Below are 25,428 nucleotides of genomic sequence, written 5' to 3'. Positions count from 1 at the left end.
AAATAGGGTAGGAGATAATCGGTAAAATAAAAAGTTTACTCTACTTCGTTGTCTTATGTGTCATGAACACTAACAGAAATTAAGGATTATTAAGAAGTGACGGAAACGGAGATATCAATTATTTAATTTCAAACAAAGTTTTGTTAATTGCATCATTTCAGATCATTGGTAAATTGCTTTCAAAACCGCTTATTTTCGTTCTTGTTTGCTATAGTGGTTACATGGGCCATAGTGATGTATCCGTATATCTTGATTTTAACTATTAGGTTTAGATAAATACCTACCCCAAAATCAGTCTGTTGCACATATTTACTTTTAGCCACATCGATACAACTTTTGCAGCTGTTCCAAAGCCACGGTTTAATAATATTCAGTCGCCTAAAACCATAATACCAGATTATTATGTAAAAGGTTTGTTAATATAATAAAAATTTAGTGGTAACAACATTGCATTTCAGAAGTTAGACCGCCAACGTACAAGCAACAGCCCTTGGATGTACAATTTAGTATGAAAATTCTCGATATTAATTCCATCAATGTGGAAGACATGGATTTTCGGTAAGGTTACAAGTGCCGCGAATACAGCAGAGCAAATAATTTTCTCATGTTCAAGAATGGATATGCTATTAAAGCAAGAATGGACTGATCCCCGTCTTCAAATTCCAGACGATTTGTTTGATATAGGCGAAGATGCAGTAGCGCTACCCGCATACTATTTTGAAAATTTGTGGCAGCCGGACTTGTATTTCTTGAACTCAAAAATTGTTGGTAAGCATTTCGTGTCTCCAGCTGCGGATTTACTTCTGTATTTTTAGAAATCGCAACATTGACTCAAAGATTTTCATCACTCACTTTATTTCGTAATAAAACTGTGAGTTATTCTGCGCGAATGCATGCTATTGTGGCATGTCAAATGGAGTTTCAACATTATCCGATGGACACACAGATATGTCCATTGAACATAGAGAGTTGTAAGTGATTTAATTGAGCCGATCATTTTCTCACCAAACAAAGACAAAATAATGAAATAAGGGTCAAATTTAAATTTATGTTACAGAGGAAGGTCAGTTAGGAATAATAACGCCCTTGAAAAGAAAATCAAAAATCGTTACCAATTTAAATTAAATTACTTTAATGACATTAGATATTTCATTCGTTTGGTTTGAGCTTAGACATTGATTTCTTCACTTGCTAATTTCATAATCCCTTAGCGCTGAAACGGTTCCAAGAATTTTAAATTTCGTATTGGGGTAAGGGTCTTTATTCCATGAATTTCAGACTATCTATTAAATTTGATTGCTCAGTTGGAACCAAGTTTCCAACCTTTTTTTTTTGTATGCTGTATATCATATTCATAATATACAGGGTGGTGACTTGCGTAACGCATCATAGGGATTTCAATGTAAAATTCATAACATGCGATTATTGGCTCCCCAAATTATTTTAGGGCAAAAATGTATTAAGGTTTTTTGTAGAAACAATTTTTTTATGTCAATCAACCGTATTAGTTTTCGATTTTTTGCATAATAATGACGGAAAATAAAACCCCCATCATTTCAATAATCTGTGATGCCATGGAATTTTATCATACAAAAACTACGTCAATATCCGTCATGCCATGGAATGTCTGCTATAAAACAAATCAAATTCTATCACAAAGTATTATATTTAGAAGAGCGAATTCAACATAAAGAAAGACCAAATTACTAAAAACAATAAATGTTGGAATAAGTCACCATTAACTGCAAGACAGTAAGTAACCAAGTCGATCATAAAATCTATTTCGAACTGCTGCTAATTGATACCTGGATATCTTTTTGTTTTAGAAAATTCCATGGCATCGCAGATTATTGAAAAAGATGCGGGTTTTATTTTTCCAATTTTCCGTCTTTATTATGCAAAAATTGAAAACTAATACGGTTGATTGGAGTAAAAAAAATTTTTCAACAAAAGACTTTAATACATTTTTGCTCTAAAATAATTTGGGGAGCCCGCATGTTATGAATTTTACATTGAAATCCCTATGATGCGTTACGCAAGTCACCACCCTGTATATACAGTGTGTACTTTTTTTGGAGACCATATAAAAAAAATAAAGTTGATGATTTCTTCGAAACGAATCGTATTGAAAATCTCTCATCTCAGCAATGAGAAAGTGTTTTTTGTTCTGTATCTGTTCAAATAACATTTTCGGTTTTTCTGGCAGATCTTCAGAAGGCATCGAAATTTTTTGGTTTTCTTTAAAGTATGATAACTGTTTAATTGCGCATCTTTTCTCAAGTTTGATAATTGTTGTATCTTCTATGGTTTCTGAGATCTCCACGATAGATTATCTTGGACACAGTTACACAAACTGTATTTATAGCTTTAATATGGAATACAGAGGCTTTTTTTATTTGCTTTAATATGCAATTTAAAATCATAGGGACTGCGGCGCACTAAGGGATCAATCTTTACTTTAATTTTATCGTCAATGATTTCCCTGTCTAAAATTAACAATTATTTAGAACTATCTTGCACTCAATTAGCAAAAACGTTCACGTACGTTAGCTACTGAACAATGTAAATCGTGCCAATAATTTTTATTTTAGTTGCTTATAGATTTGACAAAGTGAGGTTAAAATGGGGCGATGCTGGTGTTAGTATAAGTCCAGAATTGAAACTGCTGCAATACCATATTGGAGAGCCTCTTGCACTCAAGGAATTGAACGTGTTTACGTCCGAAAAAGGAGGTAATGTACAGTGAGTCCCATTGTTGACACTTATAGGTATCTTAATTGTAATTGCTATTTTGGATCATATTTAAAATGATACATCAAAAATTTAAAAATATTCGTTCGCTTAAGAGATGCGGAGAAAATACAAAAATTGTCCATTTCAGAAGGACTATATTTTCTTAGATACAGAGAAATTTGTATTGCAAAAGTGTGATTATTGAATATCTGCCATTTTCAATATGAGTGTATACTTTAATCTAAAAAGGTTTAAACAAAAATGTTGTATTGTAACGTAAATTTAATTACATGGTTTTATTTATTTACAATTAACTAACACTAAATTGACAACATTCTTAAAATGGATTAATTTATAACAGTAATGATTATTTATCACTTAAAATTTATAACATAACATTAGCAGATCGAAGTTGGAACTGTCTTGCAGGGCTGGCTATTCGATTTCCTTATGCGTGTTCTCCAGTGCCCCCGAATGTTCTAGAACAAAACACATCATATTTCCCGTGAACATGATAACTGTCACATCCGCTTTCGTTCTTTATCGCCGATGATTAATATTTCATGGCGCCGTGATATTTATCGGGATTTCTGCAATATTCGCTATAATATATCGAAAAAATCAGAAAATTTTAAAATAAAAGGCCACAATGTGTTTTTTTCTACAAGCAAAAAATAACAGGAGGAGGAACCAGAGCAAAGCGATGCAATCTTAGAGGGGAGTCGATGGTGTCCGTGAACATGATAACTGTCAAAGGCTTGGACCGATTTGGTTCCAACTTTGCACAGTTAACATACCACATGTAACAAGCCAATTGAAAATGGGTCAAATCCAATGACACCCTGAATGACCCACTGCGCGGGCGAAATCGTTTTTAAATGGTTATTTAAATAAAAATGAATGCACACAGTTTTGCTAAAGCTATAATAGGTGAACTCTTCAAATGCAGTACAGGGCCTTATGGACTAAACGCATCCTGCATTCTATTTTATCATTTTCAAATAATTTGGCCCTTTTTAGTCATCCCAGTGTCGTCAATTTGTAGTCATTTGGAACTTTCAAATTTAATTTTTATACTAAAATCCGTTACTTAGGCCTTTCGGATATTACATCATTTTGTAATTAGAAAGTGCATATTACACCATGTTGGCGGGTTGAGAGTATTGTAAAACGGTACAGTAATTTATCCGCACAATAAATTTCGCAAGCGACCCTGTTTCCCCATAAGCGCCATACTGCATCTGGAGAGTTGAACGAGGTATAGTAATTTTAGAACGCAATAATATATTGTCTCTAGGTGCAGTACTTTTTGGGATCATTAAAACATGTAGTAGATTTTGCTACAATTAGAAATTTTTAGTTTGTTTCAGTTTTTTTTATTTGACTTTCAGGAGATTTATTCTGCCTTTACACTCTTTTGAGCATTTGAATTATTCGGCTGCTTTGTAAATCTGTCCCCCCCCCCCCCTTATATACATATTATGATCTATGTTTATTTGTAGAGCTGATATTGCCATATACTTTCTTTATTTTTAGGCAACTTTTCACGTTTGGTGGTCTACTTCCGATTCGAGCGACAAATTGGCCATCACCTTATTCAAACGTTTGCTCCGTCCACGCTAGTAGTTATGCTGTCGTGGTTTAGCTTCTGGTTGGGATTAGACGCAGTACCGGCTCGAGTCACTTTGGTAGTTACCTGCATGTTAACTCTAGTTACAATGTTCACAGGATTAAGATCGGACATTCCACCAGTTGCTTATATTAAGGTTGGCAGCAATTTTATTTAAAACATTACAGTTTTCATGATCCTATGCAGGCACTCGATCTGTGGATGGCTTCATGTATATTCCTGGTATTTGCAGCCTTAACCGAGTTCGTAATTGTTAAAGTTTTAGATAAGCGTTATCAAAATTACAAAAGTCGCTTATCAAAAACACACCTTTTGGTATGTATATAGCTTTAAATGTTTTTAAATAATTATCTGTTTTAGGAAGCAAATGCGTGGTGCAATTGTAACAATAAAATTGCGCAAAATAAACAGCAATGGCCAAAACTATGTTGGATAAATGTAACATTAATATATTTCAGTATTTTCTAATAATTGTTATTTTTCAGGATAAAGGTAAAGAAAAAGTTTTATGGAGAGAAATTGATCATATGTCTCGTATAATTTTCCCCACAATTTTTGTAATATTCGTGGCAATTTTTTGGCCAATGTTATTGTTTTCGAAATCAAACGTGGTATAATACAAATAGTTCCTTTATTTACATTTCTACATCCGAATAAAACAATTTTTCACTATCGTCACTTTCATTTCCATCTTGAACTACCTCCGTCATTTCATTATTTTGATGATCTCCCAGTTTGATAATGTATTCTATGGTGTACTTATTATGATCGCATCTAAAGGTTGTTTAATTTTTAAGCAAATCCAAAATATACAATACTTACAGTTTTGATAATTGTTCATATTTTCTAGTAAGACTTTTTTGCAATGCGAGCAATGCAGGAAAGTTTTGTTGCGGTTTTATGCTCGGTCCGTGTAGGCTAAATACACATTCAATCCATTGCAGGTAAAACTCGACATGTCTGGAATTATCCAAGAAATTGGCTATTATGTGCAAAAGTCGCTCCACATACTGCTGACTTAGATTTGAAATTGTTAATTCCACTAAAAAACCACAAAATTGTTGTATTTCTAAAATATAATTAATGCAATTTATACACACCATCCTTGTAAGGGACCTGTTCGATTACTTCTTGAATTAGACTGGTTTCGTTAATTTTCATTGCCATCATTAGAGCTGCAATAATAAATCATTAGTAAGTATGTGATAATTTGTTCTTCAATGTATCATCTTAACACGCAGCTAATACATAATACTTTTTAACAGTAATAGTGCCCAGGAGAACATTCGCAAACACTATGAATAATAATGGTCCAAGATGAAACCTTGAGGAACTCAAGAGATGGCACTAAAACAATCCGCTGCAGACGATTAGACAAATATGATAGGAATAATTTTAAAAGGAGGTCACCGAGTCCAAAAAGATCAAGTTTCCTGATAAGTAGTTGATGGTCGACGCTATCAAATGCTTTAGAAAGGTCCGTATGGATTGTGTCAATCTGTCCGCCGCGTGCACCAGTAACAGGTGCAACAATTTCTAAAAAAAGAAGCTAAGTTGGATACAATAAGCGTTTTTTTTAAATAAATCCATGTTGCATTGTTGATATTCTTGGGGCTAGAGCAGGATACAACCGCTCATAAAACTTTGGCAAAATTGCACAAAGTAAATATGGGGCGGTAGCAGGGTTGGGTAGCGTTCTAGAAAAACGCTCAAACGACGAGCGCTCTAATTTTCTCAAAAATGCTCGCGAGCATCGAGTTGTTTTGCAAAGCGAAACCGCTTGCGAGTTCCGAACACTCCTGAAAAGTTCCCAAGCGCTTTATCGCGAGCGCTCGGGAAAAGTGGTCGTGAGCGGAAAAAAAACGCTTCAGCGCTTGAGGGCGGTTAAAAGCTCTCACGAGTGAAAAAAATCGCTCATGAGGGGAAAAACAATGGTGGGCAGAAAAAAAGCGCCCGAGCGCCGAGCACTTTAAGTAAACGCTCGAGTATTGAGCACCAAGCGGCTTCGAAAAGTGCTCGCGAGTGGATCGCCGGCAAGCGCTTTCTCCGCTTGGAGGCTTTTTCGCTCGCGAGCAGTATCCACCTCTGGGTGGTAGTTCTTCACATCGTCTGTTCGTTATGCTCTCGCGCGCTTATCTCTCACACACTTGCACTCGCTAGGATTTACCGTACCTGAATTTTTTAACTTCTAAGACGTCTGTCGTTACTAATGGTATGGTACACTTAATATCGTCTGCCAGGATATATTTGAAATAGTGATAAAAAGAGACCATTTTTTGATGTATGACTTGTATAATTTATGGTCCTCATGACTTAGTTCAGGGGTGTTTTTCCCTACATTGAAGGGGGTCCTGTCGCCACCAACGCTGCACTTGAAATCCTGTGGCATAACATACCTATTTGAAAACTATGGAAAAGATGGGATTTCTTGATATAAATCTTTTCCGTGGACCTTATAGTTTAGTAACTTAGTTGATCCCCAAAAGAATCATTTTTTCAGCGCAGCCCCAAGTTAATGCTGCCACTTACGACTGGCAGACGAGTGACTATTACTAGTTTTCAACGTACTTTCAGCCTGTATTGTCGAATATTTTGTCGCTTATGGTTTAGTTACTATGTACGCTGCCTATTTTTTTTCGTTGCCTGAGCCCTTAATTTTCGGTCTACTTCCGAACGAGCGATTTATGACAGTACTCGAGCCCGAATATTCACGGGAACACGGAACTGGTATTAGGAGGTGTAATGTCCTGCTTTTTACAGAATCAAAACTTGAAGAGAAGCAAGCAAAAGGAGATAACTAATCCCTCCCGTTATATTTAATATTAATAACGTTAGCAGTTCGCACGTTTTCTCAACTTAAATTCAATGATCAAGAATTGACATCTGAATGGCTTAATTTCAATTAATTTCAATACAGTACAACATAACATTGCAACGTCTGGATTAATTACGTCTGTCCCTGAATCACGCCCAACCGCGAACATTTATATTATGATTATAAAGGCTACTTGCAAATTTTATATCTATAATTCAAGGAATGAATGTTAACTGAAACGAATTTACTTTGTGTTGTAGTGCAGTATTCCAATAGTGAGTTCGCAGTTTTTGTACATTTTCAGTAACGCTCCACTCATTATACGACCTTTCTTGTACTAAAAAGTTGCCCTTAAGTTGCACATTTCTACATCTTTCCTCTGTCAACGGATATCTTTGTCAAAATACTTATTAATTGCTACATATGTATTCTTAAAATTAAAATTCTCAAATTTTCATAAACTATAAAATGCCCGTTCCAAAAAAAAGTTTAATTTTAGTTTTTAATTTGTTATATTCTAAATTTCTTATTTCTAATAGTGACAAATTAAAAAAATGATTTGATAAATTAATGTGGTTTGTGTGGGTTTTAGTCAATCCAAAACCACTTTTACATAAACGTTTACAACCACGTGTTAGACGAGGAACAGACGGACGGACAAAACCATCACATGAGGGGAATTCTTTTCTTTCAAAAAATTCCCCTAAAAAGCAAGAACTTCCACTTACCATTGGTATGATCGTCACGAGCAATTGCCTCTCTAACAGCAGTAGGCGTTACACCCAACTGTAGCCCCCAGGGATCAAAAACCAACCCAGAATTTAAAGAATAAACAAGGAGACCTTCTGTTGTTGCAGCCGCCCAAATTTGTCCCGTAGGTGAAAATTGTAAAGCATATACTCGAACCTACAACAATAACATCACTAATCAAAACTTTATCCGGAATGGCTCACCTCAGGTTTGAAAGCTCTTGCCGCCATATCGCCTTTTCTTACACCTGGAAGACGCAACGCAACGTTTCCTCCCTCACCTTCATCGCGTTCCTCAACTAAATCAATATTGCCGTAGTTAGTTAATTTTCTCCTGTTAATGAAATCCTAAAACAAATTTGTGTGAATAATCATTCAACAGTAAGAAGCCAACTCACGTCGACGGCATCGAATGAACGATTTTGAGTAATTTCGAACTTTTTAAGAATAATTCCTTCATTTGCATTGTAAATGCATACATTTTTTGAATGCCCACCGGCTAATAAACACTCCCCATCCGCCGAATAACAAATGCTAGTAAATGCCCTACAAAATGTTTATTATAGATTTATACAAAGTGTGCCTACTTACTTCGCCTGCAAAACCTTTTTAGCGCCAATCAGATTCGTATCAGATACCCCACTACCTAAATCGTTTTTGCCTTCAATACTCGACAATTGCGTAGCACTCTTAACATTAAAAAACGAGATGTGCCCATCTAATGTTGCAACTGCGACTTCTTCTCCATTTGGTTTAAAAGCTACACATAGTCCATCTGCAGTTAATTTAACGGATTCATGTGCAGATCCCTTTTCGATAGCGTCCCATATTCGAAGCGTTTTATCCCAGGACACAGAGGCTAACACAGTGCTAATAGAAGACGGACTGAACGCTAAACTTGCCTGCACATACAATTTTGTGTTTCAAAAGTAATTTCACATATAAACAGTTTTTTTGTAAAGAAGAATGGATAGGAAAGATAAAAACAGACCAAATAAGAATACAGCAAAAGAACAATGACACTTACAATCGGCCCCTCATGCCCAGCAAGAATTTCTAGCAACCTCCCCATTTTTACGGACCAAAGAAATATCTCAAACACATCTTGCCCTCCTGCAGCTACAAATTCCCCACTACTGTCCACTGCAACACACGCCAATTGTACCGGACGAGGAGTAGTAAATGTACGAAAATTTCGGTATCTGCACAAATTGTTCTAAATATTATGCTACTCATCATGACACAAATACCTCACGACGTCATAGGCACGCACAGTACCATCGAGCGAAGCAGAAACGACAAACTTACGATTTCCACTAAAAGTAACAGCAGATATCGCGCTTGTGTGCTCGGTAAACGTAACGTAGCAAAATCCCGAATTAATGTTCCACAATTTTACTTTACCATCCTCCCCTCCAGTGGTTAACAATTGTCCATCTGTTGAAAACGCCAAGCACGACATATTATTAGAATGACCCTGTTGTTTCATAACATAGGTTTCGCCTGCAAAATAATTTAAAACAACGCTGTGCAATTCAATTGCCTTACTCTGCCATTCCCAGACAAGAAGCTGTCCTAATCCTGCACAACCCAGTGCTATCCAGTCACCTGTGCAATTGAGGCTGATCGCTGATATTTTCTGATCCGAGATAGTTAAAGAATGAATCATATTCATATCGGGCAGCTCATGAATTACAAACGCGCCGGTCGAGAACCCTAAAATTTATTAAACAACTTTACCTACTCTCGTGGGATATTTCAACTTACCAACGACTAAAATTTTGGTTTGCCTATGGTAGGCGGCCGCAGTTAAAACTGCATCTCGATTAGTTTTCCTAATTTCATCTCCTAGGTAATGACGGGCCAATCGTTTATAATATAATTTATTTTTGCCTTGGGAGTCATCATTTTCTTCTATCTTAACATTCATAAGTGCTTTTGTAATTTCCTCTTCAGTTTGCTCTATAACTTTATCTGTGTCAATCTCGTCTTCTTCCAAGTCAATATCTTTTCGCTAAAATCAAGTGTGTGATAATTACTCATGACTCAAATATTTTCTGTTGTGTAATCACAATCACAGTAATAGAAAAGTATATTACGTCCTAAGGTTGTAATAGTGAGTATTATAGGTACGCACGATGCCTACGAACCTGTAATACGTAAATTTCAACTGAATTGCGTACCATACTTTTCTACGACTCCTAAACGTAGGTACATGATCTATTCTCATTTTATCCATTACGCATAGGTGTAGGTAATGGGTACTATATCATGCTGTAACGTTATTTTTTTGCCAATTGATATTACTGATTTATAGCAGTAACTAAGCTATCTTCTTTGTAATCCGCTAGTTTTAGATGTAAGATAATTCCAGTAGTAAATTTGTTATTACCTTAATATAGGTTTCTTTTACCGCCGTTAGTGATGCCTTTCTAGTGTTTTACTTACTTCTTTGTCTTGCCGCTAGAGTTCACACATTGCACATTTGTGCAATTACTGCTATCCCTTCTTTAAGTTTACCTTACTCGCGCAGTTGTATTTCTTTCCTCTTCAGTAAAGCTTCTGCCGTCGAATTGATTAGATGCAAATGTTTTCTTTTAGTACGCCAATACTTTTCTAACTTTACGTCTACGGGCTTATTGTTTTGGCTTTACCATATTTATCTTTGAAGACCTTTCTCTCTTTCTTCTGATGTCTGTGGTGGCTCCATTGAATCGTTTTTACGGATCTGTATTTGGCAATGAATAATACGCAGAATTTTTCTCATTACGTATATTTTTTAGGGTCGTATGTGGATGACAGTGCATTTTTACCTTATTAAGTATTGGTTTTGGCGCGTCAATTGATAGATGAGTTTCTACATTACCGGCAGATTTCCCCGCCATTTCAGTAAAACCAAACATGTGATTCTACCTGTGGCCTACTTTCATGGAAGTTGTTTATACCTGGAGATTTGAAGATTCGTAACTGCAAGAGCAAGTATAACGAAAACCCTTTGTAAATCGCTCCGTTATATCTGATACTACGTACTTTGTTTTTGTCACTACCAAAGATTCGACTTTATCGATATCGAGACCCGCTATTGTCTACATTACTTTCTGATTGCTTCGATTACATTGTTTCCTTCAAATTAACTGTGTTATACCGATATTAGTAGCACTTCTTTCGTTTTGAAGTTACCGAGTGTAACAGTATTTCTGTACAGTTTATTTAAACGTTTATTTTTATGTGATTCAAGTGTCCAGTCTAAATGTAATCATGACTCCCAAGTATGAATGATGTGACTGAATGGGAATGCATTTAAAGGAGAATTGTTTATTTTAAGTTATTGTAGCTGAGTATGCATTTCAAAGATAGCCGCTATGACGCAGAAAGAGAATTATTAAATATAAGTAAATATCGCGACGTAAATAGAATTGCATTCATCGTATGTAAATAGGTAAATTAGGGTATAAAACTGCATAGAAATAGCGAGTATTAACGCTGAGGTCAAAGTCCGAGTCATTGTAAATAATTAGTTGAGCTTGAGAGCTAGTAGAGCGATTCAAATCCGTCTATTCTCTACCGCTGCCAAAGTGTCAAAAGCTTAAGTCACGGGCGTTCAAACTATTTATACATGTGCGAGTTTGCGCGATAAAGCGAATTGAGGTCAGTGGATACTAAGTGAGGAAGTATAAATACCGGGATTTCAAGCACCAAGAAGGAGTTGCCCGCCGCCTTTTCACGGAGCAACCTCTATGTAAGTCGCGCCCGCAAATTATAAGCGCGAAGTTTAATAAAGCGTTAAGGCGACTTTTATAAGAAAAGCAAGCAAAAGAACCGAGTGAAATAATCTCCATCGAGCCAGCGTAGGAGACGAAAACGTTTCTTCCCAGCGCGCCGAAGAAAATTGGAAATTTACGAAATTACAGAAGACAAGGATTCCGTTGTCGGTACGTGCGCAATCCAGCTGGAGAGTACCAAACTGAGATCGAGATAAACCAGCCTGCCTGTGATTGGTCCAGCTCAAAAGCGAACAGCAACCTGCAGTGGGCGGTCTGAATTCATTCGACTTCCACATCGATCGTGCGACAAAGTGACCTCCAAGTCCTGGTGCACTTATGAACTCGAGGTATTTGTAGACAATAATTCGTTGTAGTTCGCCTCGTTGTAGATTTATTATTTCGTCGTAGTTTGCCTCGTTGTCTATTCATTATTTCGTTGTAGTATTTTTATTATTACGCTATTATAAATTGGTATGTTTGTAAAGACGATTTAAATTACCTACTAGTGTTGCGTTCAATTCAGTGCTTATCAGCACTATTTGCATTCAGTTAAACGACTCGAACCTGAAAGTGTTATTATACGCATTTACAGCAGTTTTGTTTGGACTTTCGACTAAAATTGAATAAGAATTTATGAAACACGAATTAAGTTTCTTTCTGTACTCGGCGGTTTTGAGAGTAAATACTTTGATTTAATTCACATAATAAATACATATTTTCCTTTATATGCAGTGACTTTTCATGTATGAATGAGTTAACTTTATTTTCACAGGAGTGTACCCCGCCTCAACCCCATTTCTTTTAATATGTGTTACTTACAGATAAAAGGCGATTTCTAAGATAAAAAGAACCCAACAGGTTTTAATAAAGATTATTGATTTTTATTCATTTATCCTTTCCTCTTCCTTGAGGCCAGAAGAATTATCGACTGAAGCTAGCCGGCGCCCAACAACCCTTAATGTTTATAAGAAGAACCACCCCCAAATAGAGGATTTTAAGAAGAGACGGTGAAGAGAGTTGGAAAGTAACCAGCCGGTTACAAGTGACGCAAGAACGTGGGGCTCGAATTAGCAACCTGCAAGATTCTCAAGCTCTAGAAGAAGGCAAATTTATTATTCTCCAGTGGCGTAACACAAAGACAAGAGGAGTCTATTATTTTATGGAACTGAGGTCAGGGTTCAAGAAACCAACGAGAGATTTACCCACGACCAAAGCAGACGACAACAACATGAGCAAAGACGGGATCGAAGAGTTTGAATTCAGCCCAGAGGGTCAAGACGTTTTGGAGGCTGTGGATACACCCACCCCAAATATTGACATGACGATGCTGTCACAGATCATGCAGACATTACAGACAATACAAACGGGTCAGGGAACGCTACGACAAGAAGTCAAGACTGGTCAAGGAGAAGCCAAAATGAGCCAAGAAACACTACGACAAGAAGTCAAGACAGGTCAGGAAGCATTACGACAAGAAGTCAAGACAGGTCAGGAAGCATTACGACAAGAAGTCAAGAAGGGCCAGGAAGCAATAGAAAAGAAAATTGAAGACAAAGTCGAACAAATAGAAAGAAGACTCAATAAAAAACAAGAAGAGGCCATGACAAGGTGCAACGAGGAGATAAGAAGACAAAGGGAAGATTCAAGACAGCACATCCAGGTGCAAGAGACCCGGGTACGAAAATTAGAAGATGATACCGATTCGATTCGTCGTCAAACCGCCCATGCGATCAACAGCATCGACGGGAAATTAATCCAGAATACAGAAAATATTAAGGGATGTGAACGAAGAATCACCCATACCGAAGAGGCGATTAGTAGGATGGAAGAGAAAATAACCGGAGAAGGTTTAGGCAGTTCTTCAGTCAAAAGGACGACAATTATCAATCGCGCTGAAGCTCTTCTGGGACAGAAGCCGCGAAAATTCGACGGCAACATTAGGAATGTTCATCCGGTAAATTTTATCAAGTCTATGGAGAGCTATTGGATAAACTTGAACCTCGCCGATGAGAACAAACTGATTCTAGCCAACGACTACCTGGAGGGAAATGCAAAAGCGTGGGCAGACCTTTACGGAGCCAATTGAAAGAGTTTTGCGGAATTCAAGACCGCCTTAATAGAACAATTCTGGTCCAGGGAAACCCAGAACAAGATTAAGCTGCGATTTAACACTCCGAAGATGTATCAGGCAAGAAATGGGACTTACGTCGAACACGTTTGGTACTGGGTGGCCAAAACGACGCATATGGAGCCTAAAATAGAGGAAAGTCAAATGATCGACACATTTGTGAGTCATTTCCCACGAGAAACCCAAATGATTCTGTATGCCGCTCAACCTAAAACCATCAAAGCACTGATTGAGTTGCTAGAAAGGGTCCAAGATCCAAATGAAGGTAGAAGGCAATATGGGAACAACAGCAATAATAACAGAAGGGATAACGACAGGTCTGATCATCGTCAGCAAGAGCAGCGTAGGAATGTCGGCTTCATGCGAGGACGTGGAACATATGGACCATCACGCCGAGGTGGTTATGACAGGAGAGAAGAAGAATCTAGTCGACAACCTAATTACTCATGGAGGGGGTCGAGTCCATCAAGACAGAACCAGGAAAACTAAGATCGACGGGACGGGAAGCTCCGCGCGCCCCGCGACCAATACTTACTGAGGAGCAAATGCAAGCTGTAAATTTAGTACGTTCATTTTACCAAGTTAACGCAACAAAACCAACTAATGTCAAGATAGAAGAAATACCACTTCAACCGGAAGAAATCACAGAAAGCGAGACGAGTGATGAAGAATCTCCGGAAGAAGAAGCTGAACAAGACACCCCGTACTACCCGTATGTTCTAGAGAAGTTGGAGGGGGTAGTTCAAGAAATTTTGATAGATACAGGAAGCCAAGTCAGCGTAGTGTCTGAAAATATTTATGAATCGTTGCGTGACGAAAACCCTCGTATCATAGAACTTCCAGCGCAAGGGATAACCATTCAAGGGGTAACAGGCAAAATAGCCAAAGTTAAGCATCAAGCTCTGATAAGAGTAGAAATGGGAGAAAGCGTTCATGACTGCAAGTTCCTAATTGTGAAGAGGATGGAACCGATGGTGATTATCGGGATGGATTGGATGACACAAAGGAAAGCGCTATTAGACATTAGCCGAAAGGAGATGAAGTTTGTGGTAGAAGACGCCGATTATTACGTTAAGTTTATGGATCAAGATAATTCGCACAACATGTCAGCCAAACTTGAACTTATAAATCTGGAAAGCAAAACGAGCGAAGAAAAAGAAATGATAGACGGACTCCTAGATCAATATGAAGACATCTTCTCCGACAAGCCGGGGTTAGTCAAGAACTTCGTCTGCGAACTCCGAATAAAAAACGACATTCCATTCTTTAGGAAAAGTTACCCTATCCCCTTTTCGAGTAGGGAAGCCGTCGATGTAGAAATAAACAGAATGTTGGAAAACGGAATAATAGAAAGGTCGGAGTCACCGTATGTTAACCCAACAGTGGTTGTGCCAAAGAGCAATGGAGCCGTGAGAATATGTCTCGACGCGCGACAAATAAATCGCCTAATTGAAGAGGATCGGAATTCTCCACCGAATTTAGACGAAATTTTGGAAAGATTCGATAACCCCAAGTATTTAACTTCCTTAGATCTAACTGCAGGTTACTGGCAGATTCCACTACACCTGAGCAGCAGGAAATACACCGCCTTCATGATTAATGGGAGGAGTTATCAGTACAAGGTGCTACCGTTCGGACTCAATGTATCCGTAGCTGTATTCAACAGATGTTTGGACCAGGTTCTCGGTCCTGAAGTTTTATCATTCGCCATTGTTTATGTAGACGACATTTTAGTCGCGTCAAAGACGTTAGAAGAGCACGCACGACAACTACAGTTGATATTTTCAAAGGTGCGAGAAGCGAACATGACAGTTAACTTTCACAAATCCAAATTCATGGAGCAAGAAATCCGATTTTTAGGACACATAGTCAGTGTGAATCAAGGAATAAGGATGGATCCGGGCAGGATAGAAAAAATTCGGAATTGTACGCCTCCGAAAAATAAGAAGGAACTCCAGTCATTCCTGGGAGTATGCAATTTTTATCGCAAATTCAAGGACCATTTCGCCGAAATAACATCTCAATTTGCCCAGCTGTTAAAGAAAAATTCAACGTGGAAGTGGGAAGAGGAGCACCAGCAAGCTTTTGAGAAGTTGACCCAGTGCTTTACTGAAGATATGATATTGGGATTCCCCGATTTTAATCGACCGTTCCTACTGTACACCGACGCGTCAATAAACGCTCTGGGAGCGCACCTGTTCCAAGAAAGTGAGGAAGGAGAAGTTAAGAATATTGCCTTCGCCAGTCGAAGTTTGCAGATGGCAGAAAAACGCTACAGCATCACTGAGCTGGAGCTATTAGCAATCGTGTTTGGATGCAAGAAATTCAGGACATTTATATTGGGTTATCCAGTCATCGTGTTTACAGACCATAAAGCACTGTCCTTTTTACTGACGTGTAAATCGCTGAGTTCAAGACTTCAGAGGTGGTCAGTGAATTTACAAGAATTCAACTTGAAAATAGAATACTGCAAGGGAAGTGAGAACAAGATAGCAGATTTCCTATCACGCTATGGAAGGAAAAATACACTTAATCAACGAATCACCGTAGGAAAGGTAAAGAAAAACGAAGATGAAATCCGATTGAAAGCCTTAGTTGCTGAACTAGAAAACCGACAGGAGTCTGACACTCATACAAAATGGATGAAGGAAGAACTAGAAACTAATAGACGAGGGAAAGCTGAAGAACTGAAGAAAAAATATCTTGTATACAAAGGATTATTGTTTAGGAAAGCGAATAGAACAGAAGACTGGTGGATTGTATACGCTCCGGGGAATATAGAAGAAGAGCTAATAGCCATCTATCATACTTTATTCGGACATTTTGGAACCCGAAAAATAACTGAAGCGCTAGCCGAAAATTGGTACATGCCGAACTTAGAAGGAAAAGTGAAGAAATATGTGTCAGGGTGTGATTTGTGCCAGGAGGCGAAAATACCAAACAGAAAACAGGAAGGACTGATGAAAAATGTATTAGTAGAAAAACCGTTAGAAGTGGTATCAGTTGACAACTTTGGGCCACTACCCAGAGGGAAAGGAGGAGTAGAGTACATTTACGTCATGATGGACATTTTCACCAAATATATAAAACTATATCCTGTAAAGAAAATAAACACCAGAACATTACTTAAGAAAGTTTTGGAAGATTTTGTCCCTACTGTAGGAAAACCAGAGATCATCCTATCGGACCATGGCACACAATTTACCGCTAAACAATGGGCCACAGTGTTACAGCAGAATAACATTCAAGTGAAGATGAGTTCAGTATACCATCCAGCCTCCAATCCAGTCGAGAGAGCGATGAGGGAATTGGGAAGGCTATTCCGATCATATTGTAACCAGAACCACGGCAATTGGGTAGATTATGTGAAGCAAATAGAGAAGTGGTTAAATGTCACGAGCCATGAAAGCACAGGTTGTACACCGATGGAATTAATGAAAGGGGAAAGAGCCGAGCAATTAATAGAAAGTCTTATAGAATTTCCAGACCGAAGAGACGACGATTTACAAATCAAGATAATGAGGGCAAAGGAGAGACTGTATAGCAAAGCGGTGTCGCATTTTTATTAGTTGACAGTTTTTCTCGTCTAATTGCTAGGCAACAGATTTGAATTGCAACAACACAAATTTACTCGGTTTAAATACAAACCTCGAGTGTAATTCGGCAGGACAATTTAACGAACAAGAAATTCACATAGCTAATCAATTACTGACAGACGTCAAACTAGTCATATGGGAAAGGATAATGCGATAATTGGTTCGAAAATGAATAAGTGAAAAAACCACTAGTGCATTTGTCACTTATAATTGCACAAGAGGTTTGTATTTTACCGAGTAAATTTGGGTTGTTTAGGTAATGAAAATTTGTTGCCTAGCAATTAGACGAGAAAAACTGTCAACTAATAAAAATGCGACACCGCAGGTGGAGCATTTTTAGGTTGACAGTTTTTCGAGTCCAATTGCTAAAAGGAAACAGATTTGAATTGCAACAACCCAAATTTACTCGGTTTAAATACAAACCTCGAGTGTAATTCGGCAGGACAATTTAACGAACAAGAAATTCACCAAACTAGTCAATTATTGAAGACGTCAAGCTAATCATATGGGAAAGGATAATGCGATAATTGTTCCAAAATGAATAAGTGAAAAACCACTAGTGCATTTGTCGCTGGAAAAGTTGCAGGTAACTTTTGCCGCTGTCAAAGTGACAATTTCACTGCGGCTTATGCGATTTTTTATACATGAGTTGAATTGTCGCTGGAAAAGTTGCAGGTAACTTTTGCCGCTGTCAAAGTGACAATTTCACTGCGGCTTATGCGATTTTTTATACATGAGTTGAATTGTCACAAAAAACGTACTTGGGCGTTTTCTGTAGGCTATCCTTATGTTAATATCTACGTATTAAAATACTCACTCGTTTCTTACTTGGGGGATCGGAACCTGCCACTAAATCTTTGGCTTCCACGGAACATTCCCAAATACATGTCTGACCATTACGACTGATGGTAGTAATGTCAAAACTATCCTTCTCAAAGAAACAACCAACAATAACATCCGTGTGACTACCCAAAGTATACATTTTGAAATTCTTCCATCTGCAACACAGCTTACGTTTATTTACACTAAATATTATGTACCTAAAATAAGTAACTCACTTATCCAATGGGTACAATTTTGTACTTTTATCTTTAGAGCCAACTGCTAACATTTTTGAGTCATGAGACCAATCTATACAGGTAGTTTCGTCAAATGTTCCATGAAACACACGTTCCATTATAAAAGAGTTATATTGTCCTGTGAAGGGCCCAGGAGCTTTAAAAATGAATACTGCAAATATACCATTTACAAATACGAATTAAATACAAATTAAATAGAACCATTATTTTCCTTGCAAACGGCAAAGTGTTTCCCATCCGGACTAAACTTTACTGTGTTTACTTTTCGCTTAAATCTATATTTGTGTACTATGGTCTGTGATATTAAACTAATCATATGTGCTTCGCCCTGCTCGTTAATAGCGATTAACGTACAACCATTTGGGCTTAAGTCCAAAGCTGTGTAATTGTAACGACTTTCAACAGGTAGTGTGGAAGATTTGTTACTGCAAATAAAATGGTAACAGTCGTAGAATGAAGCGCAATCACTTTACTTTTTTAAATCGTAAATGGTGATCCGATTCCCAACAGGGCTGATTACCGAATTGCCATCAGAAGAGAACAGTAAGTTACCTTCGCGATAGACTGTACCCAGTAAATTACTAAACTGCAACATAAATAAAAGTTACATTTGGTACTTGAAGTTATTGAAATTTTTACCTTGTATGAAAATTTCATTTTTATTTGTATCGTGCACCCTCACAAAAATAAACATAACCTGCAAAACAAGCATGACAAATCGAAATTATACGAAGGGAACTCGGATGTTGTCGTCTTGTATAAGTAGGACATTTGTACTTTACATATACAGGGTGTCAATTTTAAAACTTGCAGTCGGCCATATTTTCCAAACTAAAGAAGATATTGAAAATCGCGCAAAACCGTTTCGAGGGGGAACCACAATGACGTTATGAGTGACAACCCCTCACCTCCCTTAAGCCCAAGTCCCCCCCCTTCAAAAATCCTAAATGACAACCCCATACTTGTGACATATCGTTGGAAAGCTACTGAAAAATGCTTTCCAGTGGTACCAATAAAGTCAATATTCATTAAGACAAAAATTTAATAAGTTACAAAAAAAAACTAAATGTGGACATTGAGGGATTTATGACAAAAAAGAACTTCAACCTGAGCTGAGCTGAACGTGTGGAAATAATATTCATTTATGGCTCCGAACATCGATCATCTTTTAAAACAGCAACGTTTAATGAGACATCCCTGGGGAATGTAAGCCACGCCTTTATTCAAGATTTGGTCGTTAAATTCGAAGAAACAGGATCTGTTATCAATAAAAAAAAAGAAAACAACCAAATTGCTTAATAACCCTGCAGTGGTGACGTGAAATTTTGGAACACCAGTGGTGACCTCGGTCTGAGAGACCGAATTTGATTTTGGCTTGATTTCGTAGTTACTACGCATGTAACTTGGCTTAAAATAAAGGAAAAAGTTCAGTCAATAGCCAGGTTGCGGACAGCATTTTCCGTTATGTTAGACGGCCATTTATTCTTATAACATAAGAAATATAAATTTTTGTAGAAATAATTTACGGTATGAGGGCTTTTTGTACGATATATTTATAAATAGCGGAACCAATGAAAATGAAGTTCTTATAATGTGTCACTGCGCAGTACGTAATCACTCATAAATAACATTTTCCTGCTAACCTACAATTGTGCAGTGTTTATGTTGGCGGTAGTTCTTTTCTTTTTGTCTAAGAGCATAGTAGTGAACTTTGGACATTTTAACACAATGTAAAATAAAAGTGAGGTTAAGACTCCTTCAAACTTATAAGCAAAATTGAACACGCCCAGCACACTTTGCTATAAAAATGTTTTATACTTATAAACTTATATTATAAGGAAAAATGGCCGTCTAACATAACGGAAAATGCTGTCCGCAACCTGGCTAATAAATAAACAAAGGCATATAAATCGAAAAAATAAATTTTATTCTTGTAACATAACCAGTAGCGGTCCCAGGATTTGGTAAAGGGAGGGGCCCAAACCCGAACTTTGTCCCAACACGGAAAAAAATAAAAGAAATCTGATGAAAAAAATGAACAATAGGGGGGGGGGGGGCCCTGGGACCGCCACTGAACATAACTAAATTGAATTATACACAATACTAAGCTTACGGGGGGATGCGCGTTGCAATGCTGCGCTGACTAGAATTTTCGTAGCATCAATGGCGGCGATGTACCGGAAAGCGGCCAATTACTCACGGCACTAAATATACCCAAATTTCCGAATTGTTCTTGATTTCTGTTTGAAAGAATGTGCAGTGGCAGCTTGAATTTTTAGGTACACCAATGGTGACGTCGGTCTGACAGACCGAAAGGGTTAATTCTCAAAGAACGGCTTGCTTCATCAAGTTGTTTGTCTGGTACTAAACTCAGACACGCAAAATATTAAGCTAGCAGAACTAGGAGTGCCATGCGCTGCACCGTTTTTCCAAAAATTTGAAAAATACTTGTCGTCGGTCTGAGAGACCGTGCGTCACCACTGAAGGGTTAATAAAGCAGCTAGCAACAATCTATTAATTCAATTTTACCGGGTGTGGCATAGGATCATTCGCTTAGTTCTTGAGAGTAACTTACAAAGAAATGATACATTTGTTTGAGAAGTTGCAAGTTTTCTATGAAAAAACATGATTTCACTCTTGTAATTTTTTTTTTCGTTTTTCGCTAATAACCACTCATAACAGTTGTAATTTTAGTATGTGATAGCTCTCAATGAGTACTATCGGCATCGGGTGATATATATTTCACCTGGTTCTACGCCATTGTCGGTCATGGTGATAATTTTACCAATTTAGTCCACTATTAATATATTTTGAAAGATTAGCGGCCTAGGGTAAAGTAATAAATTATGTTGGGTTATATTAATATTACCATTGTATATACATCATACAATATTACTTAATTAAACGACCATTAATTACATTTTCAATTTTACCGCAAATAAACAAAAAACTAAATATCCCTTTACATTTATTTCAAATAGAGAAAAGTTGCATTACAAAGCACAATAAATGCATTATAATATACAAATTACAGACAAAGCATATTAAGGTTTGCAATGGTTTAAGTAACGAGGATATAAACAAACCTCTCGTATATGGTACCGGTTCAGTAACCAACAAGCAAACCGTTCTAAACCTAAACCATATCCTCCATGTGGACAAGTACCGTATTTACGTTGATCTGTGTACCAATAGTAAGGAGTTGGATCTATGTCTTCACGTTTATACCTATAATAAGAAGAATTGCAACAATAAAGTATAAATTTTGACAGCAATACCCTTCAAGCAGTTCTTCTAGGTTAGAGATCCTCATAGACCCTCCTACAATTTCTCCGACATTAGGTAAAAGTACATCTACACTTTCTGTTAGTCCCTTATCTTCAGGACATCGGGACATATAAAACGATTTTATATTAACTGGAAATCTACACAACATAATCGGTTTGTTAATTTGATCAGTCATTTTCCTTTCTGGCATTTCTGGAATGTCCTATAATAACACATTATAACATATCCACTAGTTACAATTCTGGTACCTCTCCAAATTCATAGAAACTTCCATCTTCTTTGGTTATGTTGTTCTTCTTTAAATATTCGATAGCTTCGCTGTAGTTCATGCGAAGAAATGGTCTAGTAGGTACTTGGAAGTTGGGATTGAGTTCGTACACAACCTCTCCCATAGGTGACTTTAAAACTCTATCAACGACATCACAAATTAAATCCTCGAGCCGATCTAACAAATCATCAAAAGTGATGAAAGGGCACTCTGCTTCCACATGACTGTATCTATAACCAAACAACTAAGGTCACCTTTACAAACAATGGTAACTTACTCTGCTAAATGTCTTCTTGTTCTGCTCTGTTCCGCTCTAAAACTTTGAGCTATGCAAAAGACATCCCCCATAGATGGCAGGCAAGTTTCCAAGTAAAGTTGAGAACTTTGAGTCAGATAAGCTTCTTCTCTATTAAAATGCAGTAGTTAGGTGCAATTTTATCGCAGTTAATAAAAAACATACCCAAAGTAGTCCAATTTAAAAAGAGTAGACCCTCCTTCGCATTGTGTTTGAACTATGGAGGGTGGTGTAACTTCACAGTATCCTCGAGCGATGTAGTGATCCCTATTAAACAGATTAAGGATACAAAAACTGCCACAAAACAGCTCGCATTATTACCTAAAAGCCTGCATCAAAACAGATCGCATTCGAAGCACTTTAGAAGTGTTTTCACCTCGAATCATAATGTGTCTTTGCTCTGCTTGTACATCGGGCAAAGCTTCTTCGTTTAAAATAGAATCTGCACCACCAGCTGGGGCAAATCCTACCACTGTCCAGTAATCAACTTTTAGTTCATGACCGCCTGGTGCCTGGAGCAACACAGAATCACACAAAGACATTGTGTTAAATCAACTTACACTCTTCCCTTCAGGTACTTCCAGTAATGTTCCATATAGACACACAGATGATTCCGTGGACAGAACAAGTGCATCATGTGTTTGACATAATTTATCGGTCAATACACACTGAAGGAAACCAGTTCCGTCACGCAAAGAGATGAACATCAAGGCTTTTCCTTGGCGCCGGATGCGGTGAACCCATCCATAAATTTTTATTCTGATACTTCTATGTTGTTTTCCTACAAACAACTTTTAATGTTAGGGATCAAATTAAGTACAATAAAAGCTGCTAACATCAGATTAATTGCAAAATGTGAAAGGGGTTGAACCGAGGGAGATTAAGTAGACATATCTACGTATATTATATTCAAGAAAAACATGCAATTGCATAGAAATCTTCTTTGCTATTAGCATGGAATTCCCCAATGGTGAACTTAAATGCAGTGACTGAAATGACATTCACATCTCATATTTCTTATCAAATATCAAACATGAGTAGACCCACCTTGAAATATTTTAATTTGTTTAGCAGCTGGCAATGTTTTATCTTCAGTGATGACAATTTTCTTAGCTTCCTCAAGATTTTTCGTACGCTTCTCAGCATCATCCTCATCTTTTTTTAACTTTTCAGACTGTTTATATTGTTCACGAACCCAGATTTTTTGGATTTTTTTCAATTGTGATTTAGCGGCAGGTTCAAATTTTATACCTTCTTCTTTCCCATCAACATATATAACGGGAAACGGTTCAGAACCATGTGCCCGCATGGCCTGTAAAATTGTTTTAAACGGCTTCGATTCGCTACCATTTCCATTTTCATCGCTGCCATGTTTTTCGGAGGTATACATACTTTCTGGAATAAATTTAACAAAACATAATTTACACGAATATTGCATCATAAAATTACCTGTTTTTAAGTCACCAGGCATTTCAAATGGTTACAGGAATGATGATCGCGTTTTTATTTATAATTATATCTTTTACGTTAATAATTATATTTAATTTATAATTAACTTGAACGGTGCCCAGCAATATCTGGCGCCCCTGTTCCTAGCAGAGACAGATTTGTAGTTTTCCCCTTCTTCGTGCAAAAGAGGTTAAATGTAATACAACCACTTCCGTTGGCATAGGTAGTGTTTACCATACCGACACACCAAACTGAATCACGAAAATACAGTGCCACCATGCTCAGAAAAGCCCCAGAAAATATGCGAACTAATTTTGAAATAATTCAGGCTGGCCAATAGAAAGTCTGCAAAACGACGCGATACATTCCGCGCCATAATTATTAATTATTCCATTTTGACAGTTGACGCTTCACGTTATTTTAGTTTACACTTTGCTTCTTGTGTTTGCTTTAATTTACGTTTTCCGTCTCCACTTTTATTCAAACCCGTCTTTTTCAAGACGCATATAGCTTCGATCTACGATCTGATAAGGTATGTAATTCCCTTAGTGTTTTTAAATTTTGCACCAGAATGTACGGTTTAAATTTCTAGCGCCCTCGGACACGCCCTGTCAGGGACTTTCTGAGCGTGGTGCCACTGTATGTAGAGCTGAGCAAGAGCGGACGGTGCGACAGGTGACGTGCTCACTGGAGTATTAATAGCGGATGGAGCCAGATGATAGATCATACATATTAACATGGATGGACGTAAAGTCACTAGATATAGAAAGTACCGCAATCATCCGCCATTTTTGGGCAAATTTGCTGCCAACTTAAAAAAATTGACAAATAAAATCTGAATAGCTGTCATTTTACATAACCTAACTTTATAGTACTGTCATGTTTTATAAAAATATATGCAGATATCTCCAAACAGGTGGAACAATCCCTAACATTAAAGTTACTAGAATCTGGTAACTTCCGCCAGTTTTGGGCAAAAATCATGCGTTCTCTCTCTAACACACGAGCCAATGGATTGCGGTACTTTCTATATTTAGTGACTTTAGATGGACCGATTCAGTTAAGTTACACTTGTTCTGATTCAAGATTCTACGTACTTTTATGCTGTATCTCTCTTGTCGACGTACAATTTATACATATGTTGTTATTCCATATACAGTTGCAGTGATTGTAACCAATCAGAAAATTCAAATTTTTAATCTTACAATGTTAATAAACAACAAAAACAGCTGTTTGCGAAAAATAAACATGATAGGCGTTTCGTCTGCACCCTCTCATCACATAAATATGACGAGTGTTTGCACTTTTAGACCTTTCACTCTGTTTTGTAATAAAAAAAGATACAGAGTTCACTTTTTCTGGTGAACCAATAAACGAACGCCTTAGAGTAAAAATAGTGATCAGAGAGTTTGGCACCAATGAATTTTACGACACAACGCTACGTTATAACTTATAAGACAGTGTACCGTAAAATTGTTTTTAAATGGTACACCCCATATTCTATTAAAGAATCGAAAAGTGCTTTGAAGAGTAGGTACCTACCTAATTTTTATTTAACGTGGTATACTCTTTAACTTTAACCATTTCATTGTTATAACCTTTTCTCAAAATTTGGCCGTTTTTCGAATTTATAT

The 25,428-nt window shown here is 37.3% G+C and overlaps 4 protein-coding genes across 4 annotated transcripts; 2 read left to right on the top strand and 2 right to left on the bottom strand.

The window, feature by feature from the left end:
• Window positions 1-191: 191 nt before the first annotated feature.
• Window positions 192-5,047, top strand: LOC116163251 (glycine receptor subunit alphaZ1). The gene is made up of 10 exons (XM_031477122.1): window positions 192-266; window positions 320-411; window positions 459-558; window positions 614-768; window positions 816-971; window positions 2,592-2,732; window positions 4,270-4,499; window positions 4,550-4,678; window positions 4,724-4,801; window positions 4,849-5,047. The coding sequence occupies exons 1-10, from the start codon at window positions 235-237 to the stop codon at window positions 4,978-4,980; spliced, it is 1,245 nt and encodes a 414-aa protein (XP_031332982.1). The 5' UTR covers window positions 192-234; the 3' UTR covers window positions 4,981-5,047.
• Window positions 4,976-19,224, bottom strand: LOC116163250 (periodic tryptophan protein 2 homolog). The gene is made up of 16 exons (XM_031477121.1): window positions 19,134-19,224; window positions 18,968-19,080; window positions 18,696-18,919; window positions 18,474-18,645; window positions 18,233-18,413; window positions 9,695-9,941; window positions 9,476-9,643; window positions 9,178-9,430; window positions 8,955-9,129; window positions 8,519-8,829; window positions 8,326-8,473; window positions 8,132-8,275; window positions 7,907-8,084; window positions 5,464-5,538; window positions 5,186-5,405; window positions 4,976-5,137 (listed from the first exon to the last, which is right to left on the bottom strand). The coding sequence occupies exons 1-16, from the start codon at window positions 19,149-19,151 to the stop codon at window positions 4,999-5,001; spliced, it is 2,766 nt and encodes a 921-aa protein (XP_031332981.1). The 5' UTR covers window positions 19,152-19,224; the 3' UTR covers window positions 4,976-4,998.
• Window positions 11,677-15,325, top strand: LOC116163252 (uncharacterized protein PF11_0207-like). Its single transcript, XM_031477123.1, has 2 exons — window positions 11,677-13,117; window positions 13,184-15,325. Exons 1-2 carry the CDS (start codon window positions 12,851-12,853, stop codon window positions 13,775-13,777), a joined length of 861 nt encoding a protein of 286 aa, XP_031332983.1. The 5' UTR covers window positions 11,677-12,850; the 3' UTR covers window positions 13,778-15,325.
• A 2,221-nt stretch (window positions 19,225-21,445) lies between the features above and the next one.
• Window positions 21,446-23,997, bottom strand: LOC116164343 (asparagine--tRNA ligase, cytoplasmic). Its single transcript, XM_031478507.1, has 9 exons — window positions 23,795-23,997; window positions 23,393-23,740; window positions 22,906-23,126; window positions 22,667-22,857; window positions 22,511-22,612; window positions 22,328-22,456; window positions 22,031-22,280; window positions 21,773-21,984; window positions 21,446-21,722 (listed from the first exon to the last, which is right to left on the bottom strand). The coding sequence occupies exons 1-9, from the start codon at window positions 23,814-23,816 to the stop codon at window positions 21,539-21,541; spliced, it is 1,659 nt and encodes a 552-aa protein (XP_031334367.1). The 5' UTR covers window positions 23,817-23,997; the 3' UTR covers window positions 21,446-21,538.
• Window positions 23,998-25,428: the final 1,431 nt, after the last annotated feature.

Source organism: Photinus pyralis, unplaced genomic scaffold (assembly GCF_008802855.1).
Source record: "Photinus pyralis isolate 1611_PpyrPB1 unplaced genomic scaffold, Ppyr1.3 Ppyr1.4_LG2, whole genome shotgun sequence".
Lineage (NCBI taxonomy): Eukaryota > Metazoa > Arthropoda > Insecta > Coleoptera > Lampyridae > Photinus > Photinus pyralis.
The sequence above is the reverse complement of the archived record's forward strand: the minus strand, read 5'-3'. Positions and strand labels throughout refer to the sequence as shown.

Excerpts from the sequence above, each read along its gene's own strand:
- LOC116163250 (XM_031477121.1), bottom strand. Across the intron at positions 18,920-18,967 it reads ACCATTTACGATTTAAAAAA|TAACAAATCTTCCACACTAC; the intron begins GTAAAGTGATTG and ends TTTTATTTGCAG. Across the intron at positions 8,474-8,518 it reads AAAAAGGTTTTGCAGGCGAA|GGCATTTACTAGCATTTGTT; the intron begins GTAAGTAGGCAC and ends AACATTTTGTAG.
- LOC116163251 (XM_031477122.1), top strand. The coding sequence starts at position 235 with ATGTATCCGTATATCTTGATTTTAACTATTAG. Across the intron at positions 972-2,591 it reads TCCATTGAACATAGAGAGTT|TTGCTTATAGATTTGACAAA; the intron begins GTAAGTGATTTA and ends TTTTTATTTTAG. Across the intron at positions 4,679-4,723 it reads TATCAAAAACACACCTTTTG|GAAGCAAATGCGTGGTGCAA; the intron begins GTATGTATATAG and ends TATCTGTTTTAG.
- LOC116164343 (XM_031478507.1), bottom strand. The coding sequence starts at position 23,816 with ATGCCTGGTGACTTAAAAACAG. Across the intron at positions 23,127-23,392 it reads ACAAATTAAAATATTTCAAG|GAAAACAACATAGAAGTATC; the intron begins GTGGGTCTACTC and ends AGTTGTTTGTAG. Across the intron at positions 22,613-22,666 it reads GTTTTGATGCAGGCTTTTAG|GGATCACTACATCGCTCGAG; the intron begins GTAATAATGCGA and ends TCTGTTTAATAG.
- LOC116163252 (XM_031477123.1), top strand. The coding sequence starts at position 12,851 with ATGGAACTGAGGTCAGGGTTCAAGAAACCAACGAGAGATTTACCCACG. Across the intron at positions 13,118-13,183 it reads GAGAAGCCAAAATGAGCCAA|GAAGCATTACGACAAGAAGT; the intron begins GAAACACTACGA and ends AAGACAGGTCAG.